At 45.9% G+C, this 18524-nt stretch overlaps 1 protein-coding gene across 1 annotated transcript in view; it reads right to left on the reverse strand.

Annotated features, from left to right (window-relative positions):
* Nucleotides 1-3156: 3156 nt before the first annotated feature.
* Nucleotides 3157-18524, reverse strand: part of SLC6A5 (solute carrier family 6 (neurotransmitter transporter), member 5) — a 70243-nt gene continuing 54875 nt past the window's right edge. The window contains exons 14-16 of the mRNA XM_006892010.1: nt 13132-13232; nt 6207-6374; nt 3157-3507 (exon numbers count right to left, since the gene is read on the reverse strand). Of these exons, the coding sequence (XP_006892072.1) occupies nt 3352-3507; nt 6207-6374; nt 13132-13232 (425 nt within the window). The 3' untranslated portion in view covers nt 3157-3351. The remainder of the gene's footprint in view (nt 3508-6206; nt 6375-13131; nt 13233-18524) is intronic.

Below are 18524 nucleotides of genomic sequence, written 5' to 3' on the forward strand. Positions count from 1 at the left end.
AGAACACAGTCTGACATACTTGTACAGGACACACACAGGTAACAAGAGAGTAAAAGTTTCTAATTTGCAAGACAAACATTTGCATAAGAGGCCACAACACCAACAGTTAAGAAATATACATTTGTTTTTGTCCTTTAAGGATACTATAGGGTTTACTGTTTTTCACATATGGCTTTTGTTTCTCGGAATGGGCTTCTGGCATCCATTGGTTTTGTTGAAATAATGTCACAAGGTGGAAAATGTCTTACTTTTCTGCACAATGAACCGATGCAAGTCTTTCCTCGGTCACTCAGGTTGTTGGGGACTTTTGCTGGGTTTTGCTCAGATGTCTCAGGGGCCCATTGATGCCAATGATGTTCACTTTCTTTTTATTTCTTCCTTTTTCTTCTTCCAATTGACTCTGTGCATTTTTAATGGTGTGGAAACAACTATCTGGTTATGTGCATCTGACCTCTTAATGTCCCAACCAGGTCCTGGGGAGATGTGACACAAATGGATGGACCACCATAGAGAACAGTAATGCCAGGAAATGCCTTGAAGGTGACCAGGGCTGTAGACATGGGAAAGCTACGGTAATAGATATCTGGGAAGTTCTGATCACCTAAGCATATAAAACCTGCAAGTGGTAGGCAAAGGGACAAAGAAGCCAGGCAGCCTCTCAGGGAGTCTACCAACAAGTAAGTCACTAAGCCTTGTTGATCAAGCCTCACGAACACCCACGATGTTGCCCCCAACTGCAAAGCACATTAGCTATTGATGAGGACTCCACCTCCACCAGGGAAGAAACTTTCCGTTTGTACAAGACAAATCTGGCAGCATCTGTGAGGTTTCTCCTCCTCCTTATTTTGATCACAAGAGCAATAATTAGCAGAAAGGAGGTTGGCATCCAGCCTCAGACTCGGGTCAAGTATCAGCCAAGAGGTGAATGAGGAAACCCACAGACGATTTGTCCTGACACTAATGTTCCAGTCCTGCAAGAGGATGCTAATTGATTCGAGCACTTTTCCTCAACCTTCATGCTGGAAAGGCTGCAGTTCATTCCTGGCCTCACCTCTCCCAACCTGTCTGACAGCACCTGGAGAGGTTAAGTCTTGGCGCTGCTGTGAGCGTCCACTACAGCAAAAGAGGGTTGTCAACAATCTGGCGTTTCAGTGGGGAATTGGGATCAGTGGCAGATTAATGTCATTTCCACTATGCAAAGGGGGGAACAGGGGAGCCCACAGCTCTGTGACAGTAAATGCTAGCTTGGGGAGACAGAAAAGAACAGGAGCAAGGAAGGACGTTCACTGCAGACAGCAGAAAGGAAAACCTAAAGTGCAAAACCCGTCTTTGTTTCCTCTTCTAAAACTTTTCACAAGCTACACTCTTAAAAAAAAATAATAATAAGACGTTCATGTAAGCGTTTGTAAATGACAGTAGTATTTGCCCTGGAGAAGGGAGCTCTCAGTAAAATAAATTGAAATTAAAAAAAAATTTAAAAAAATTCTTTTTTTTAATAAAAAGTTACATTTAAGATCTGTTGTTTGGTTACATTGCTGCCAAACAGGATGGAAATGTCACATTAATAGATAAGACCTGAACTAAGACGCTGCCTGAGACCCTGTAGTATGAAGAAGAAAAAATAAGAGCATGATTGCAATGGACTCCCCTAAAGAAAATAACTGGGTATTATTACTATAAGTAAAGGAAAATAAAAAATTCAGACTACACTATTCTAAACTCATCTCCATGATGATTCATACGATATTTCTAAGGACAGAAAACACCACTACAAGTACACACTACATGAACACATAGCACATTTTAAAAGTTTCATATATGTAGGTTCAGGATACAAGAAGATAATAAAGCTTACAGCTTCGCCAATCTCTGCAGACACACGATTCACTCTCATCAGAGTGCAGTTACAATGATCACCGTGAACAGGAAAGTCTTAAAATTGAATTGGCTAAATGGAGTCTTAAAAGCTATAGTCTTAATTGGCTCGCTTGCTACTTACCTAAGCTGTATTTATCAGGAACTTCTGTAAATACAGTGACCTAGAATGGACTACCAGTGCAGTGAAGATTATGGTTGCTTCTTAAACTCTCCATGTCTTTGATTTCTCTATGACCACAGTTGGTATTTACTGTGGTTGAAAAAAAGTTAAGAGTAAAAAGTGACAAGTTTTCTGCCTTTTAAGAGTTTGTGTCCTATATATATAATATATAGGCAGAACCGGGGTGAGTCTTGTCTTCCCAGAGGTTAAAAGATAAGGTATCTACAGCGTAGAGAAAGTTATCATTATGAGAAGGAAGAGGAGATCAGGACATGGGACCACGACACCCACTGTCAGGTAGACACGAGAATGGAGCCCTGAAGGGAAAGTACAGAATTAGACACAAATGATTCTGGGGCTGCATGTGCAAAAGAGGAGGGTTCCGCCAAAGGAACTCAAAAGCATGTCGATTAAAGAACAGGATAATGACAAAGATAAAGGAAAGAGGGTGACTGAAGGAAGGGAGAGACCCTCTGCTCAGACGTGCAGCATCAGGAGAGGGAAGCCTGTCATTTCTTGGTACATTTGGGTTGGTCTCAATGAAGAAAACAGATCTCCACTTGCAGGTGGAAATGTGAATTGAACCACTCCACAGGAAACCACATGTATCCACCTTGTCTCCCACCCAAAACACTGTCTAACCAGGACTGACCCTCCTCCACAGGTTCCATGTCCTGAGTCCTCCTAAACCATTATATTGTTCAATCCAGCTCTACAAGGCTGACAAGCCTATGTATGCTGCAGAATCTTGGGGAGGGGGGGCGGCGGTTTGTGCAAAGGGTTAGCAACACTCAGCTGTTAAGTGAAAGGCTGGAAGTTCGAGTTCACCCAGATGCACCATGCAAGAAAGGCCTGGTGTTCTGGTTCTGTAAGATCAGCCACTGGAAACCCTGGGGGGGCCCCATGGCGTCATCTTGAGCCAGAGTCATTGGTTGGTTGATACATGTCTTCCTAGCACACAGCTCTTGCTTCTCTGACCAAATCGCATATACCTAACTGTGACTTCACTGCGAAGTCCTCTCTGAGTAGATGTGCCCCTGAAGTATGGAAAGTGTATGCTCAGAGGGCCAACACGACCAGAAAGTGACACCACGGGTGGGCACAGGCCCACAGCACGGCAAGTGGCCTGTCTAGCTCTTCACTATAGCATGCAACGCTTGGTCTGACTTTGCTCCATGGCCTCTCTCACGCATGGATGTGGACCAAAATGTGGGGAGAGAGGAGGAGAAAAATGAGAGGGAAGCTGGGAAAAACATTAGGTGGAGGCAGGAAGGAAAGCCAGGATCAAGTATGGGCTGCCCCACGCCACCAGACTAGCAGTGGGTGCCCAGTTCCAAATCCTTCACAGGCAGTTTGAGTCCCAGGGAAGAGGTACCCAAGGGGTCGATCATGTTCTTGTAACGCTCTCCACGGTGCTGAGCCAAAAATGGGCCCCAGTCAGGCTGCGGCGAGCACACCAGCTTCAGCCTCTGCAAAGAAGCCAAAGACACACAGGGTCACAGAAGTCACATACCTTCCTCTCCAAAGCGGCGCTCACCCACCCCCAGAAGTGCTGACCGCCACACTTGTTGAAGCCTCTGCTGGAGCCAGGAGGTCTCCCCACCAAGAGAAGTAAATGGAGATGAGCGCAATTAATTAACTAGGCCAGAGACACTACATAGGAATCTTCGTTTGCTTCCTTTGAAATTATTTACATCATCCTGCAAGCGATATTAAAACGTACTGCTGCTCAGTGTTTGCCTTGTATAAGATTAATAAAGGAGAAAGGGCTCAGATTTTAATTATACATTTCTCCCCCTCCCCCTCCAACTGAAGAGAATCCACACGCTTCACCCTCCACTGCCAAACACAGTCTGCATAGGACATATGCTCAATTACTTTTGTTGTGTAGTCTCAACAGTGGGTAGCTACATCAAAATAACTGGATTTTGTTTAGATTTCCCAAAAGCATATAAATGACAAGGGAGAGGGGGGAAGAAGCATAACCCCAAAAATACATCACCAAGAGTGAGCAAAGATTTTAATTATCTGTTGACAAAAATATATGCTTCCGAATTGGTTTAGAAGTGTGGGCTCTGGCAGGCAGGCTAAAAATAATGGCGATGTCTCTAATCTTTCAAGTGAACTTTCTCATGGAAGATAGAACTTGACTGGAATGTTTTCCAGAAGGAGAAAAAAAAAAAGAAAGAAAACATATTTCTGTCTACATAAGAGGGAACAATTATATGTTTATTACCTATTAAAGTGAAGCTGGTTCTTAGAGCTGTTAGTTTAATCTCCCCTTAATCATCAGTTTGCAACCTTTGTGTCCCAAATCAACCATAATAAATGTCTACAGCAGACTCTACAGCTTGGAGAATTCCAGTCTCAGACAAAAGCACCAGAGGCTAAGACAGCTTCTGGCATGGAAGCAAACAAGACTGTGGTGGGGTCCGTGGGTGGGCAGGACATCCTGGAAATCAAGTGAGTGGGATGAGGGGGCGGGTGTCTGAGAATCTCAGTCACTTACTTCAGTGGAAGACAGAAGTTCTGAGCAAATTCCTGGATCTCTTTCCTAAGCCACTTTGTCTCCACCTTTAACTCAATGGAAACGAGCCACCCCCCTGCTCCTTTGTGGAAGCCTTTGCTCTTTCACCCCTTGTCCCAGCAGCAGGGCCTCTGCAGAGCTGTGCTCTGCCCTCTGCGGGCCTTTCTTCCACATCGTAAGTGGGCCCCAGGAGCTAGCTAAACTGCACACACCTGAGGCCAACGGTTCTGTAGATACAGCCCAGCACCTGAGATTCACATTTCTTTTTTTTTTAAAAAAAAAAACAAAACTATTAATTTTATTTTGCTTGGATCTACAATCAACTCTCTTGGCACCACCAGTCAGGAAATAAAAAAGACAAATTGCCTTGGGAAAGTCTACTGTCAGGGACCTTTCCAAAGTGCTGACGAGCACAATGTCTTTTTTTTTTTTAATTTTAAATTGATTTTCATGAAAGTTTACGGAGACTTTGGATTTTCATTCATTCATTGTTGTGCACTTTTCTCCCTGCCCACCCCTCCCCACCAATTTGCTCTTCTTTTTGAAAAGTAAAAGAAAAAATTCTTTCATTGTTATTCAGTCCCTCCCCCCAAGTCCACTCCACTGTGCTACCTTCGTCCTGGATTCCTGTCATAATAATAATATCTAATCATGTCAGTGCTCTTTTATAACAGTGACAGGCTCCCAGGGGAGGCTGGGGAGACTGGTCCCTGGATGACCCTCTGAGTAACACTGGCCTAAGGCACAAGGCTAGCCTCCGGGATCCCCAAGGCCAGGGCTGGTTGGCCACTCCCTGCGCTTGATGGCTTCTCAGTCACAAAGGCTCCTCAGTCACAAAGGCCTGATCACACTTCCCTGGCAGCTGGAGTGAGGGTGGGAGACTCTGTACATTAAACAACACACAATAACTCACTGTTGTCTAGTTGGAGCTGACCACAGCTGACCCTTCACTGCGTTTCTGATGCTATAAATCGCATGGGAGGAGACTGCCAGTCTGTCTTCTGAAGAGCTGCTACGATTCGAACCACCAGAGAGGTTCAGCCTTTCTGTTAACAGTCCAACTCCCTGTGGACTGTGTCTCTGGGAAAGGAGTCCAGCAAGGACAAAGAAAGGCAGACATCGCCTCATGTGAGCCACGCCCTGTTTCTCATCTCATCCTACCAGATTGCTGACCCTCTGGTCACCTCGGAGCCTCCAGCCATCGCTGATTGAAGGCCAGCAAGGAGGGAGAGTCATTTTAAACATGACAGTCATCCCGGGAAAAGAATTCAAGAGGGAGGGGCCTTGGAAGGAAAAGGCAGCAGGAAAGGGGAGATCTGGTACCAAGCTAAACACCAGACGCTGGGATTGAAACGCTGGGTGAGGGAGAGGAGAGGAAAGCACCCCATCATTCACTCCCAGCTGTCACTGCACTGAGGAACGGCATAATAACAGCCCGCCCGGGATCGCCGGGGCCCTTCTATTAGAGGAATAATACATAATAAAAATGAGTTTAATAGAAATGGTGCTCACTGTAATCACTTAATCACCCAGTCTCCCTCCTGAATAAGTTCCCCCAAATCTTTTGTTCCGTGATGCACAGAGCTTTCGGAGGCTCTCCCCTGGGAGAGAATGGCAAGGGAGAGGAGCTCCTAGAATTACCTCGATAAATCTGCCAGGGGCCAGATGCATTTTTATCACAAACATGACTGGGATCCAGATAACGGAGCAGGCGAGCATCAGCCACCCCAGCACCATGGACCAGTTCGGGTAGCGGTAGGAGCCGTAGGTCATCGGTTCCCACTGGTAAAAGCTGAAGCAGAGGATGAACTAGGAAGAAAAGAGGAAGGCAGGCATTAGGGCAGTGACAAAGAGGAGTCATTCATTCAGTGGGTGCAGACTGAACCCCTGCTATGAGTCTGATGCTTTCAGACATAATATTTCTAATACTTCCTTTCATTCTAGTGGATAGTCACACTGCCAACTCAAAGGTGAGGGGTTCAAACCCACCAGCTCACCTCAGGAGAAAGACTGGCAATTTACTTCCATGTGATGTATAGCCTCTAAAAATCTATTGTCCTTTTCATAGCTGATATTTCATTTTAAACCCATAACAAAACCTGAAAAGAAGGTATCATCCATCCCATTCTTCAGATGAAGAAACTGAGCATCATACACATAGTAAACCCTGATCCAGTAGCATCCACTGACTTCTAGCAGCCCCATGTGTCAGAGGAGAACTGTTTCCGATGGGGTTCTCTTGGCTGTGAAACAGGTAGCCAGGCCTTTCTTCTGATGCACCTCTGGCTATGTTTGAACCACTGACCTTTGTGTATCCAAGGGCTTTACTCCTTGCACCACTCAAGACACCTGAAGACCACTCACTTAGTCCAGTTCAGCCCTGCATTTGCTGTCGCAGGGGAGTTGAGCAAAGTGTCCAGTGCATATGGCAGACGCACCAAGAAGACAAAAGGGTATCTATTGAGGTGACAGGTGGGCAGAAGCAGGAGGAAGGGTGGTGGGTGGGTGTTTAGGAAGAAGTTTTTCCTGTGTCTTTTCTATAATGGATAATCCATCTTTTCATATAAGAAAGGCACTCATTAAGCTTGTGTGTTATAACTTCTCAAAAATTAATTGAATCTGCTTCTTTTTTTCTCCTTGAATAGAGACTGACCCATACCCCCATACCCAAGAGCTGTCTCTACAGCTGGGAAAGACCCAGAGGCCCCCCGGACAATGTCAGCGCAGAAGTTCAGGCCTATAAAAAGCCAAAGCGCAGACTTGGTGAACACCCTGCCGCCTCCCTCTCCACTGACCTGCTGCACCATCTCCCAAATGTGGCCAGGAGCCTAGACACCAGCCGCCGAACCTGGACTGTACCAGTGATGAGCTGAGGAACCTTTATGCCTCAGACTTCTCTGATACCAAATGAGTATATTTTAAACTATGTATACAGTACAGAGGGAGTTATTTCTGGTAGCCTAGTGGGTAAGCAGTTCTGCAGCTATCTACAAGGTTGGCAGTTCAACTCCACCGGCGGCTCCATAGGACAAGGAGGGGTGATCTCTTTGCATGTGATTTACAGCCTCTTAAAACTCAATGGATTCGAGCCCCGCTCCTGACACATGCGCACACACACACACACACAACAAAAAAAACCCCAAAAAACAAAAAAACCCACCCGATGGAGGATCAGCTATGAGTCAATTCCAATTCAAAGACACTTAATAACACCAGCAACATGGGTTCTACGGGCAAGGCAGCCTGCTATTTACTGGAGAGTCCCCTCAGTTTTAAGGACACCTGTGTTCTTCTCTGCCACTGTCTCCAATCACCAGGCACTCCGGCAGCAGCAGGAGCCTGAAAGAGACTTGGGGCTGCCGAAGAGGAGCACAGGAACACGGGCACCGAAGCTGGCTGGAAAACCCACTGCCGTTCAGTCTGCTCTGACTCACGTTGACACCACGTGGCTCAGAGTCGAAGTGTGTTCCGTAGGGTTTTCATGCCTGATTATTTTCCCCAAGTTGATTGCCAGGCCTTTCTTCTGAGGTACCTCTGGGTAGACTCGACCCACCAACTTTCAACTCGCAATCGAGCACAGTCTTCATAGGTACCACCTAAGGACAGACTCTGGACTGAAGCCAGAGGCACCTAAAGAGGCTGACGAAGGCCTGACAGCTCTGGCCACACTTGGAAGGGCAGGCAGGTGGAGGATGTCCCCAGTAAAACGATCCATCCCCCGGCAGGCATCGTGCCCACAGTAGCATCAACCTGCAACTATTCCACTGCCTTAGTCCTTACCTCCGTTTTTATCCGACTGTAAGCAGCAAAATAACAGCCCACAAACGACTGGAGGAGTGATGTCAAGAAAGATAATACACAGAAGGGTTTGGGAACAGTGTGAAGCACCACACAAACATAAGGCATCTGTAGTGTTACTGCTAAGCCCACGCTGCTGGGGTGAGTGGTTATTTCAGTGCAACAATAATTCAATATATTGATTCCAAGCATCTCGAGTCTGGAGACAACTGGAAGGAGATGGGGGGGGGGGGGGGGGGGAGTGCTCTTCTAGAAAGAGCTGCCTTCCACAGGCCTGTTTCTAAAGCACCTGCCTCGAGGGCTGCAAGCTTTATGAACCAGCCTAGTGGCAGGATAGTCTAATGTAATTATGGCAAGTTGCTCCATTTCATTTATTGTATAAATAGCAATACATCTGCTTAAGTGTGTGCATAATTCAGTAACGTGATCTGACTATGTATACAATAATTGCATGGAGGCTATTTATAGCTCTATAAATCCACACAGGCACATGGAGACATGATCAATTCTATTCCAAGGGCTTTTAAGTCATTTAAACCATAATCTTAGTGCATTCCGGGGCTTCACATCTATCTGTTCCATGGACATTCATTTGGCAAAAGGTTAAGTGTTGGATTTGGTCCCTTTCACCCAGGTCCAGCTGCACAAATGCCACATCAGACTCACCTGTGCAAACAGGTTCTTCTCTGTGCTCCTGACAAATCAGCTCTGATGAAAAGCTGACCTTTGGCTGGGCTCGACCACAAAAAAAATGATCATTTAGCCCAAGGCAGGCTCGCCTGACTTTTTGCTGGTGACCCTGGACTCATTAGTTGACCATGATGATGAGATTGAACAATCTTCATTGTCCCTGGATACCAACCAAGCAAGAAAGAAGGACAATCGGGTTGAGGATCATTCCTGTGACTTCACCACAGGCTTCTGGTGTGAGTTTTATCGTGGAAATCACACAAAGCACAGAGTAGTGGAGTAATTAAAAACCAAAGCAAGTCCCTGGAATTCCTCTTCTTGGATAATTCTATCCAAAAAGATTTTCCACAAAGACCCATTGACATGGAGTCAGTCACAACTCGGAGTCCCGTGGGGCTCCCAAGGCTGCAATCTTCCTCCTCCTTTTTTAATCTGATTTTATTGGGAAACATTTGGGTATGCCCTTCCTGTGGCCAGAGAGTGTCCGTTCAAATCTTCCTGGGGTGTTTTTTTACATTTTCTTCTTCTTAGTGCCCTTGTTGACAATGTCTTCAGGTCCTGGCTGCTGTCAGGTCCTCCTTCAAGAACTTCTTTTTCTTTGGGACACTGCAGCCTCTTCAGGGTCTTCTGGTTCCTCTTTGGAGAAAGATTGCTTCCTCTTAAGGCCCCTTGCATTTACAGTTGTCTCTTCAATGTCACCATTGACCAATTCCTCAGACAGAGATTTCTTTTTCTTAGGTTTAGGGAGAGAAGAGCTGCACCAATTTCCCATTCCATTTTCCTGGGAGACTCTCGGGGCTTTGGCTTTTTCTTCTTTTTGGGTTTCTCCTCTGTCGCCTCATGTTACTGATCTTTAAGACTGCCACTGTTTCCCGAAGATGCAAGTGCAGCCAGTCACTACTTCTGCTCCTTCTCCTTCTTCAAGCTCTGCTTCTCCTTCTTCACCAGCTTCTTGGTAATCTCAATACCAGCTTCTTCTGCCTGAACCATGGCTTCTTCCGTGACATCCAAGTTTTTCCATGGAATCTCTCCAGTCTCATAAAAAGGCAGTCCCTACTCAACGTTCTCGTGAAGGTTTTCCTCCAAATACACTCGTAGGCACCTCTGGATGTATGTGCAGGTTAAAGAAAACCTGTCATTGCCAGAGAAAGAGTCAGTTCATGAGGCACTCAATGCTGCATTTGTTTGCCAGGTAACATCAGGAGAAGCACCCTTTGTTCTCGGCTCATGCAGGTGGAGTGGACCTAGGCTGCGTCTTTATGGAAGCAGCCAGCGTCGTCTTTCTCCCTTGAATGATGATGAGGTCAAAGGCCAAATGGTTAAAAGCTGAATATTCCACACTATGCCACAGGGATTAGGATTCATTTAACATCGAGTTGACCAAATCCCATTTAGCTCTGAAAGCACTTGGTGTGTGCTTGTTAGGAGTGTGTGAGAACCTGGGCTCACAGCCTCGACTGTCCCAGATTCAATCCTTGGCTCTGTCACTTGCAAGCTCGGTGGCTGCAGGCAATTCCTTGACCTTGCCATCTATAAAGTGGGGAGCAGCACAGCATGACCACCTACTAGTCAGGAAAGTCACAGCTTTAGGGGCGAGTTGTATAAAGTGTCCAGCTCTTAATAGACCACAACAGACAGGAGCGCTGACTATTAGTATGTGTTCTGAGTCTACACCTAACAATGCCAACGATATGTCTGCAGAGTATAATAAAACTCTCTGAGGTTTAATAGCTTCTTGGATAAGAGGGGGCGGAGAGAAAGTAGAATAAATTTCGATGGTAATCCTTGGGTGTTCTCAGTTACTGCTACCAAGCCCCGCTGACACTCAGAAAGCTGTAAATTGCATGCGGAGAGATTGCCCATCTTTCTCCCTTAGAGATGGATTCAACCACCAGAGAACTGAGGAGTGACCTTCAGGTTAGCAGCACAACTCCTCAAAGACTACACCACCACAGCTGTCTTGAACACATAACAAATACATTTAGCTGCTAACCAAAAGGCTGTGGGTTCAAGTTCACCCAGAAGATAGGCTTGGTGACCAACTCCCAGAAAATCAGCCATGGAAACCTCTGGAATACAGTCCTACTGTTTACACATGGAGTAACCATGAATGGGGAGTCACTCTGTGACGACTGGGTGCTTTGTTGTTTTTCCTGGAAACAACTCAGGAAAACAGCAAACCTCAGCTGAGACAGGAAACACCAGAGGCAGGAGTGTCCTCATCACTTAAGGTGCCCACAGATGTTCCTGTCCCACCAATTAGGTAACCCAGCTTCTGCACACATACGTTCAGTCCTGAATGCAGGGGGCTCAAAACGCTATCTTAATGTTTTTCATTCTCACACTAAAAAAATCCCTGGTAGATTTTTCAAGTAGATTTTAGCTTCTAAAATGTCTATGCCAGTGACATAACTCCTACACCAATGCAGAAAGAGAAAAATGCTGAAAGTGTTTTATCAAAGTGTTTTCTGAAAAAAATTGATTAGAACTCACATATGACAATAGAAGAAAGTGTGTGTGTGTGTGTAAATAATTTCTTTTCTTTTTCTTCTTTATAATTTTCCCCTCATCCAGTCCCGATTTCCTTCAAAGAAATCACTTCTCACAGTAGGTGTTTTGGAGACAGTGAGTTTGGCACAGGATAGAGCAGGGTTTAGGGCTCTTGGATATAGGAAAGCAAGGTCTTAATCTGGTTTCTAGTGCCACCTTCTGGCAAAAACAGGTAATACAGTTAGTCTTGCAGCTTTAACTGTGACATTCACAACTACCTAGGGAAGAGCAGGTGAAAACAGATCTCATGCTGGGAAATGTGGAGGTCAGAGAGGGACCTTCAACAAGTGTTGACATAGTGCCTATAATGTGCTGAGAATATCAGAGATCATGAGGATGACCCAGGATAGGAAGGTTCAGTTCCGCTGTTCACAGAGTTGCTGTGAGTTATAGTGAGCTCAATGGCACCTATCAATGACGATGGCTGGCAGTGAATCAGAAGAAGGCTGGCAGTGAATCAGAAGAAGGCTGACAGTCTATGGCCCGTTACAGGAGGTGACAGGATGTGAATGGAAGTCCCTGTGCTGATTTACCGACACATGAAGCATTCTGATCTTTAAGAAGATAAATATCAGATGATTGCAAATGTCACCATCACACCTGAGGATGACAAGATATTCCTCAGAAGTAATAAAAATTAACAATAAAACTCTAATTAGCACTATGTCAGCTGTAGAGTGATTAAATTTAGTAGTAGCAGTCAAAGCATGATTTCTGGAGCTAAAGTGCCTAGGTTCGAATCCAAGCTGTGCTAAGTATGATGTGAACAGGCAAACGTTGGAGGTATTGAGATTTCAATTCAATATAGCAACTGTCCCACTAAACAAGTCACATGATTTCTCGCTTCCCCAGTGCATTAAAAGTTCTAGTTTTACTATGCTATGCAGTCCGTTAAGTGCGTGAGAACATTGTGGAAAAGTCTGCAATACTGCAAAAACTGCTGCAATGTGGTACAGACACAGAGCGAACATGTGCTCTTGGAAAAATGGCACCAACATACTTGGCCAACACAAGGCTGTCACAAGCTGTCCTCTTAGAAAAAGTACAGTCTCCGAGAAGCACAGAAATGCAAAGTACAATAAGACAAGGCATGCCTGTAGAATTCCGGCCAACAGTCTCTTCATCTATAAAAGAGATACAATATCAACTTCCCACAGCCACTGGGAGGGGGAAACGAGGTTAATATGTGCATAGCACACACTTTGACAAGAATCTGCAATACGGTTCACATGTGGTAAGTGCTGACTATGACTGTCCTCTGTTATCAGGCAGCTGGATAAAGTAAAAAGTGTCCCACAAGTTTGTCCCAAAGACCAGTGCATGAGCTCCAGCTCTGCTCCCGGGCCCCCTAAGCACCCGAGATGAGTCATTTCACCTCTGCACTTCCACGTCCTCATGTAAAAGCCAAGAGTATTACCCATGAGATGAGCTGCTCAGGTTTTTACACAGCACACAGCTTGTTCAAACATAGCACACCACAGATACACATGTGCAGCTCAATCCACTCAATGAAGCATGCAACTCTTACTGTTAAGATGGTCGGGGTAACAAACGCCCAGCAGACTTTCCAGAAAATGTTCGGCTGGAATCCAATCATCATCTCTATATCTTCACAGAATCTTTGCAAACCTGAAAACAGACAAGCGGAAGTCAAGTGTGAGGTGCCGAGACAGGGCATGAGGTGGGGTGAGGGCAGGGCCTGGAGGTCTCCCTCAGACACATAGCTCAGGGAAGGTCTCAGCCTGGTATGAGGGGAAGTGCCAGATAAATGGCTCACTGCCGGAAGGATCAGGGCAAATGGACCATTTGGACAGATATTAAATCTTCTCTGCAGTAAGGTTCAAAACGATCATTCCACAGTGACATCAAACACGCTCAGTTTCAGGCTGGTGTAAGCGTCCTGGCATAGGCACCACCTGACAGAATCCCAGGTCCAATTGTTTTCTGAGGCAGCCTTATGTGCTTAAGTACACCTCTGGCAAAAAATCCATTAAGACGGTGGTCAGTACGCAGAGTGTATTATGAAAGCCTTGGGATTCAGAGAGAAAGTCACTGAACAGTGGATTTGGTTCCCCTAACCTCCTAAGAACACTACTCCAGTGCGTTAGTCTCCTGCTCGCTACATCGTAACAATGACCAGTAGAAACCAACCCCGCTTCCAAGCTACTCTTGCACGTTTCATTAGAATGCAAAATATGGCTGACCTCTTGGTCATCAATTCATTCAACAAACGTAGAAGACATCATTTTCCTAAAAGCCCCACAAGGCCTCCATCCCATCCACTCTTGTTTGGGGAAGGTTTTTAAAGCCCTCCTTTGAAAAGAATGCCACTGAGGAATGTTTAGAATTGAGTGGTTTCTTCATTCTTTCTTGGGCTGACTGAACCATGGGTTCAACTGTGGGGTCACAGAGCCTGAAAGGTCCCTGAGCTCAACTCCTTTGGAGGCCGCAGTATTGACCAGGGGTTCAGCAGTCCTGGCTCAAATGTTCCTCATTCCTTCATCCTGTGGATCATTTACAAGTGAGCACCTTGTGGGCCAAGAGAAGCTGAAACCTTCTGCAGGCAAATCCCCACTTCCTTGACACCTCTTTCCAATGAGAATAATCCTGGATGCACGGGTAGGTCTTCTAGACCTTGGCCAATTGCTCCTCCCACTCTTTCTGGCTCTCAGCCTCCTTGGTTCCCTGGCCTGGAGAGGTCAGTCCATGAACACAAGGGGATCCACGTTGCCCCCTGGTGTCCATAAGCAGGAACTGCAGGCTTCCACGGTGGCTGGACCATCTTGGATGTCTTGTAGTCTTTAGTGATGTCAAAGGTGGCCTAGTGATGGATAAGGAGTTGGGCTACCAACATAAAGAACAGTAATTTTACTCCACCAGCTTCTCCAGTGGAAAAAGATGGGCAATCTCCTCCCATGTGATTTACACCTTCTGAAAACCCGTTGGAGAGTCAGCAATGAGTGGATAATATTTTTTTCCTTTTTAAGTGTTGTCAAAGACCCTCAAATGAACAGTCTTTGGACACTGGGCCCTCTGCGCAAAAGTAAAAGAAGAGAGTCAAAGGAACTGAAGACAGAGCTGAGATCCTAGAGAGCATAATCAAGACACTGAAAGTAGGGACTTAATGTGCGTACAGTAAGCACCTATCAACACATGCTCACTGTGCATGTTATCAAGGGACTGGAGTTATTCTTTCTGTGTGTCAAGCCCCAGCATACGGAATTTGGGAGGACGGTCTACAGGGAAGGTGCACGGGGCCGTCAACCAAGAGCGTAAGGGAAATGCAGCCACAGGGAAGGGGGATCAAGATGATAAAAAGTAAACTTGAATTTGTGGAGTTTGGGGAGAAGGTAAATTTTGAAGGGGGTTTTTTTCCCCTTGGGTTTTTTTTTTTCCTTTAAAATTCTTGATGGGTTCAGCCAGGAGGATGGGTGAAAAGCACTGCAAAAAGACACCATCCCCATGTAAAAGGCATTGCCCAGAATGACTCTAACGCCCCTCATCAAGCTATGGATAGAGGTGGTCTCAGGAAGGGATGGGAAACAATTATTTGAGGTGGAAAACAAGGGAAGGCCTAACACATTGAGGAGGGAAAGCACAGTGCGGAGTCGAGGAGTGAAAGTCAGGATATCCTTGAGGTGGCTGTCCAGTGATGTCAAATCCCTCGGCCAGAAGGTCCTGCACTGGCTCCCAGTGAAATGCAAACCACGCTTTAGGTAAAGGTCGGTTAAAGAGGTAGTACCTAACAAGAATAGGCTAATGGAAGGGAGCTCTGGAGGCCTAGAGGCAAGAAGCTGCACCACAATCCCAGAGGTATGTTGTTTGAATCCACCAGATGCTCTGCTGGAGAAGGAGGGGCAATCTCCTCCTTTAACAGTCAGATCTGATTTGACAATACACACAAAAAATAATAAAATATTTAAAAAAAAAGAATAGGCTAATGTAGAGAGACCACAGAGGCGGAAGAGAGGGTGCAGGGTGAGCCACTCTTTAGGGAGCACTGAGTGTTGGGGTTTGTTTTTTGGTTTGGTTTTTTTTTTATGGTGATGGGGATTTTCCTATCACTTGTGGATCGTGACTGCACACCATGATGCATGTAATTGATATCGCTAAATTGTGGAGCTCTGGTAGCATAGTAGATAGGGAGTTACGCTGCCAACCCAAAGGCAGAAAGTTCAAATCTACCTGCTGCTCTGCAGGAGAAAAACGGGCCATCTCCTCCCATGCGATTTACCACCTCTGAATACCCACGGGAGGGTCAGCCATGAGTTGGTTCTGACTTGACGGCAAGAAGTGAGAGTGAGTGAAATTGTAATGTGAAAAATGTACAATTGGTGAGTGTGAGTGTGGTGAGATAGATAGATAGATAGATAGATAGATAGATAGATAGATAGATAGATAGATAGATAGATAGACAGACAGACATAGCTATAGATGATATAGAGATAGATATTCACTACAATACAGAGCGAGTGAATTCCTGCTCCAAATCAAGAGTTACATTTTTAAACCTAGAAACCTCAAACAAGCTCCAAGCCTTTGAAGATTATAGACTTGAGTTTCAATCAACTAACCTATTTGTATGCAAATATCACACCCAAATAAACAATGCGCACACAAATATCATAGGTAGCAATGATGAAATTCTATAAAAAATATCCCAGCATAGTGTATGCAGGCATACATTGTGAATATCTCCTGATAGTTCCAGAAGTGAAATTCCATCTCATTCACCCTCATTCAATAATTCAAAAATGTTATTGTGGATCATATTAGTATAATAAAGGTATAAACCATGGCTAAGAAGACGAATCGAGTTTGGGAGCACTCTAGTAATCAGAAAATACTCTTGAAACTGTGCATTTGTTCTGAGGCGTGCGGGGACCAGGCTGAGGGCAGCGGAGTTCCTTACAGAAAGAAGCTGGTGGAGGTTTGCACGAAGTTGCCACAGCTCAAGTGTGGGCTGGCACTGCAGTAGACAGGAGCTATTCCCTTAGTGCCCCGAGTTCCATGGTGCCAGCCCCATGTGAAGCCAGGCGACAAAACTGTGTCAGCGGGGATGCAGCCACACTGCCCAGGTCCTGCAGGACCTCCGGGTGGCCAGTTAGGCCCAAATGTTCAAGAGAGGGATGTAAGACACCTCTGTGCCCACGGCTCTCGGGCCCACCTTGAAGTATGTGTGCTGGTAGGAAATCCAAAGGGCCTGAGCACCGTGACCCACCAGTCAGCTGTAGTGTGCTGGCCTCACATGCCTAAATTCTCTGCCCGACAGGCCCAAGGTGTGCAGATCCACCACCTCCAGGGTTGGGCCCAGCTGCCCTGGCAACGGCTGTTTCCAGGGCAGGAAACGTGTTTTCTTCAGCACTACCAGAAGTGGATTGCACAACAGGGAAGGAATCCTGCTGGGGAAGCGACTGCTTTAGAAACTGAAGGGCGACTGGTAAAGGTCTCCCACTGGGAATCAAAGCTCTGTATCAGCAGAAACCAAGATGGAGACTTACCAGTAAATCCACCGGACTGAAAAAAAGTGAACATGAAGTCAGCAACATCCAAAAAACCTGAGGTTAGGGGGGAGCGGCATGCAAAAAATAGATATTGTGCACATTACTGGCATAAAAGATGATGTTTCGAGTAATAATAAAACTTGAAAAGTATACCCATCCCATTTCAAATCTTTGAGTGGCATCTTCTAGACTCCGGTATCTGGGCATTATTAAAAGCAAGAAGGAAATACAAATCTCTGCAATTCATCTGCTTATGTTTAAAATTCTGCAGCCAGGATGGGAAAGAACCAAATCTGTCAAGGTAATTTGTCTTCATAGGTTCATATCCAACTGCTTTAAACTAATCTTGCACTAGTTTTGAGTCTCATTGCCTCGAAAAAGAAAGCATTGTCCTCCGGGGTGTAATTTGTATATTTATGCAGGCTTCCCCTTTCATCTCCGGCAATTATGTTAGCTGATTTCAAATCATTCTTCCTCAGATTCATCTCTTCTAACTCTTCCATCCAGATTCAAGTCAGAAGCTCACAGCAGCATACCTGGTACAGCAGCAGTCACTTTCAACCTGAGCTCTGAGCAAAACCACCTGATTCTGGGAGCTGACCCAACACCAGCACCCTTAGAGACCCCAGGATTTCCTGGGTGAGCCCTAGAAAGATGAACAAAGCCCAAGGGCTAAGCACTGGGGATTTCTTTTCAGAACCAGAAAAAGTGCTACCGGTTTTATACGGGGATTGGGAGCACTATTTTACTTCTAAAAACAGAACTGTTAACAGGTTCCTATTGTAATGCCGCTTTTAAACCACAGTGAGCAGCTCTGCTTTGCAGGAAAGAACTGTGCAAATGTGTCTGTGGTGGCAATTATCAGCAAAGATGCAGGTAGCAGCTGAAGTGTGGAGATGGCTACTCACACTGAGACCAGTGCTGCAAATGAAATGCTCTCCTGCCTTGGCCCACGGACCACCTGGTGACCTGGGCTTGCAGGTGGACCCACGAGGGGTGGAGGGCCCAGTGGAGGGCCTCCAGGACTTGCCTCCCCAAGGCCAGGCCTTTGGTATCCAGGCAGGAGATTCTCTGCGGCTGACTTGACCGGGCCTCTGCCATTCCTACTCAGGCAGAAATTCCTCGGAAGCCTCACTGTAACTCCAACAGCAGGTCCACAACCACAGCCTCAGGCAGGGGGCCGCAGTCTTAGCAGCATGGCTCTCATCCCACCAGGACAGCTGAGGTGCCTGCCCACTTCTCTTGCCTGAAACTAAACTCACCCTACAAGGCAAATGTCCTGTCCAGCCCCAGACACGTTCCCCTCCCACCACCACCACCACTCAGAAATGCTACCCCATCTTCTTTCTTTGGGACCCAAGTTTTACCTGGGATCTTTCCTTCCTTCCTTCCTTCCTTCCTTCCTTCCTTCCTTCCT

Source organism: Elephantulus edwardii, unplaced genomic scaffold, assembly GCF_000299155.1.
Source record: "Elephantulus edwardii isolate Elephantulus edwardi_28Jun2011 unplaced genomic scaffold, EleEdw1.0 scaffold00109, whole genome shotgun sequence".
Classification (NCBI taxonomy): domain Eukaryota; kingdom Metazoa; phylum Chordata; class Mammalia; order Macroscelidea; family Macroscelididae; genus Elephantulus; species Elephantulus edwardii.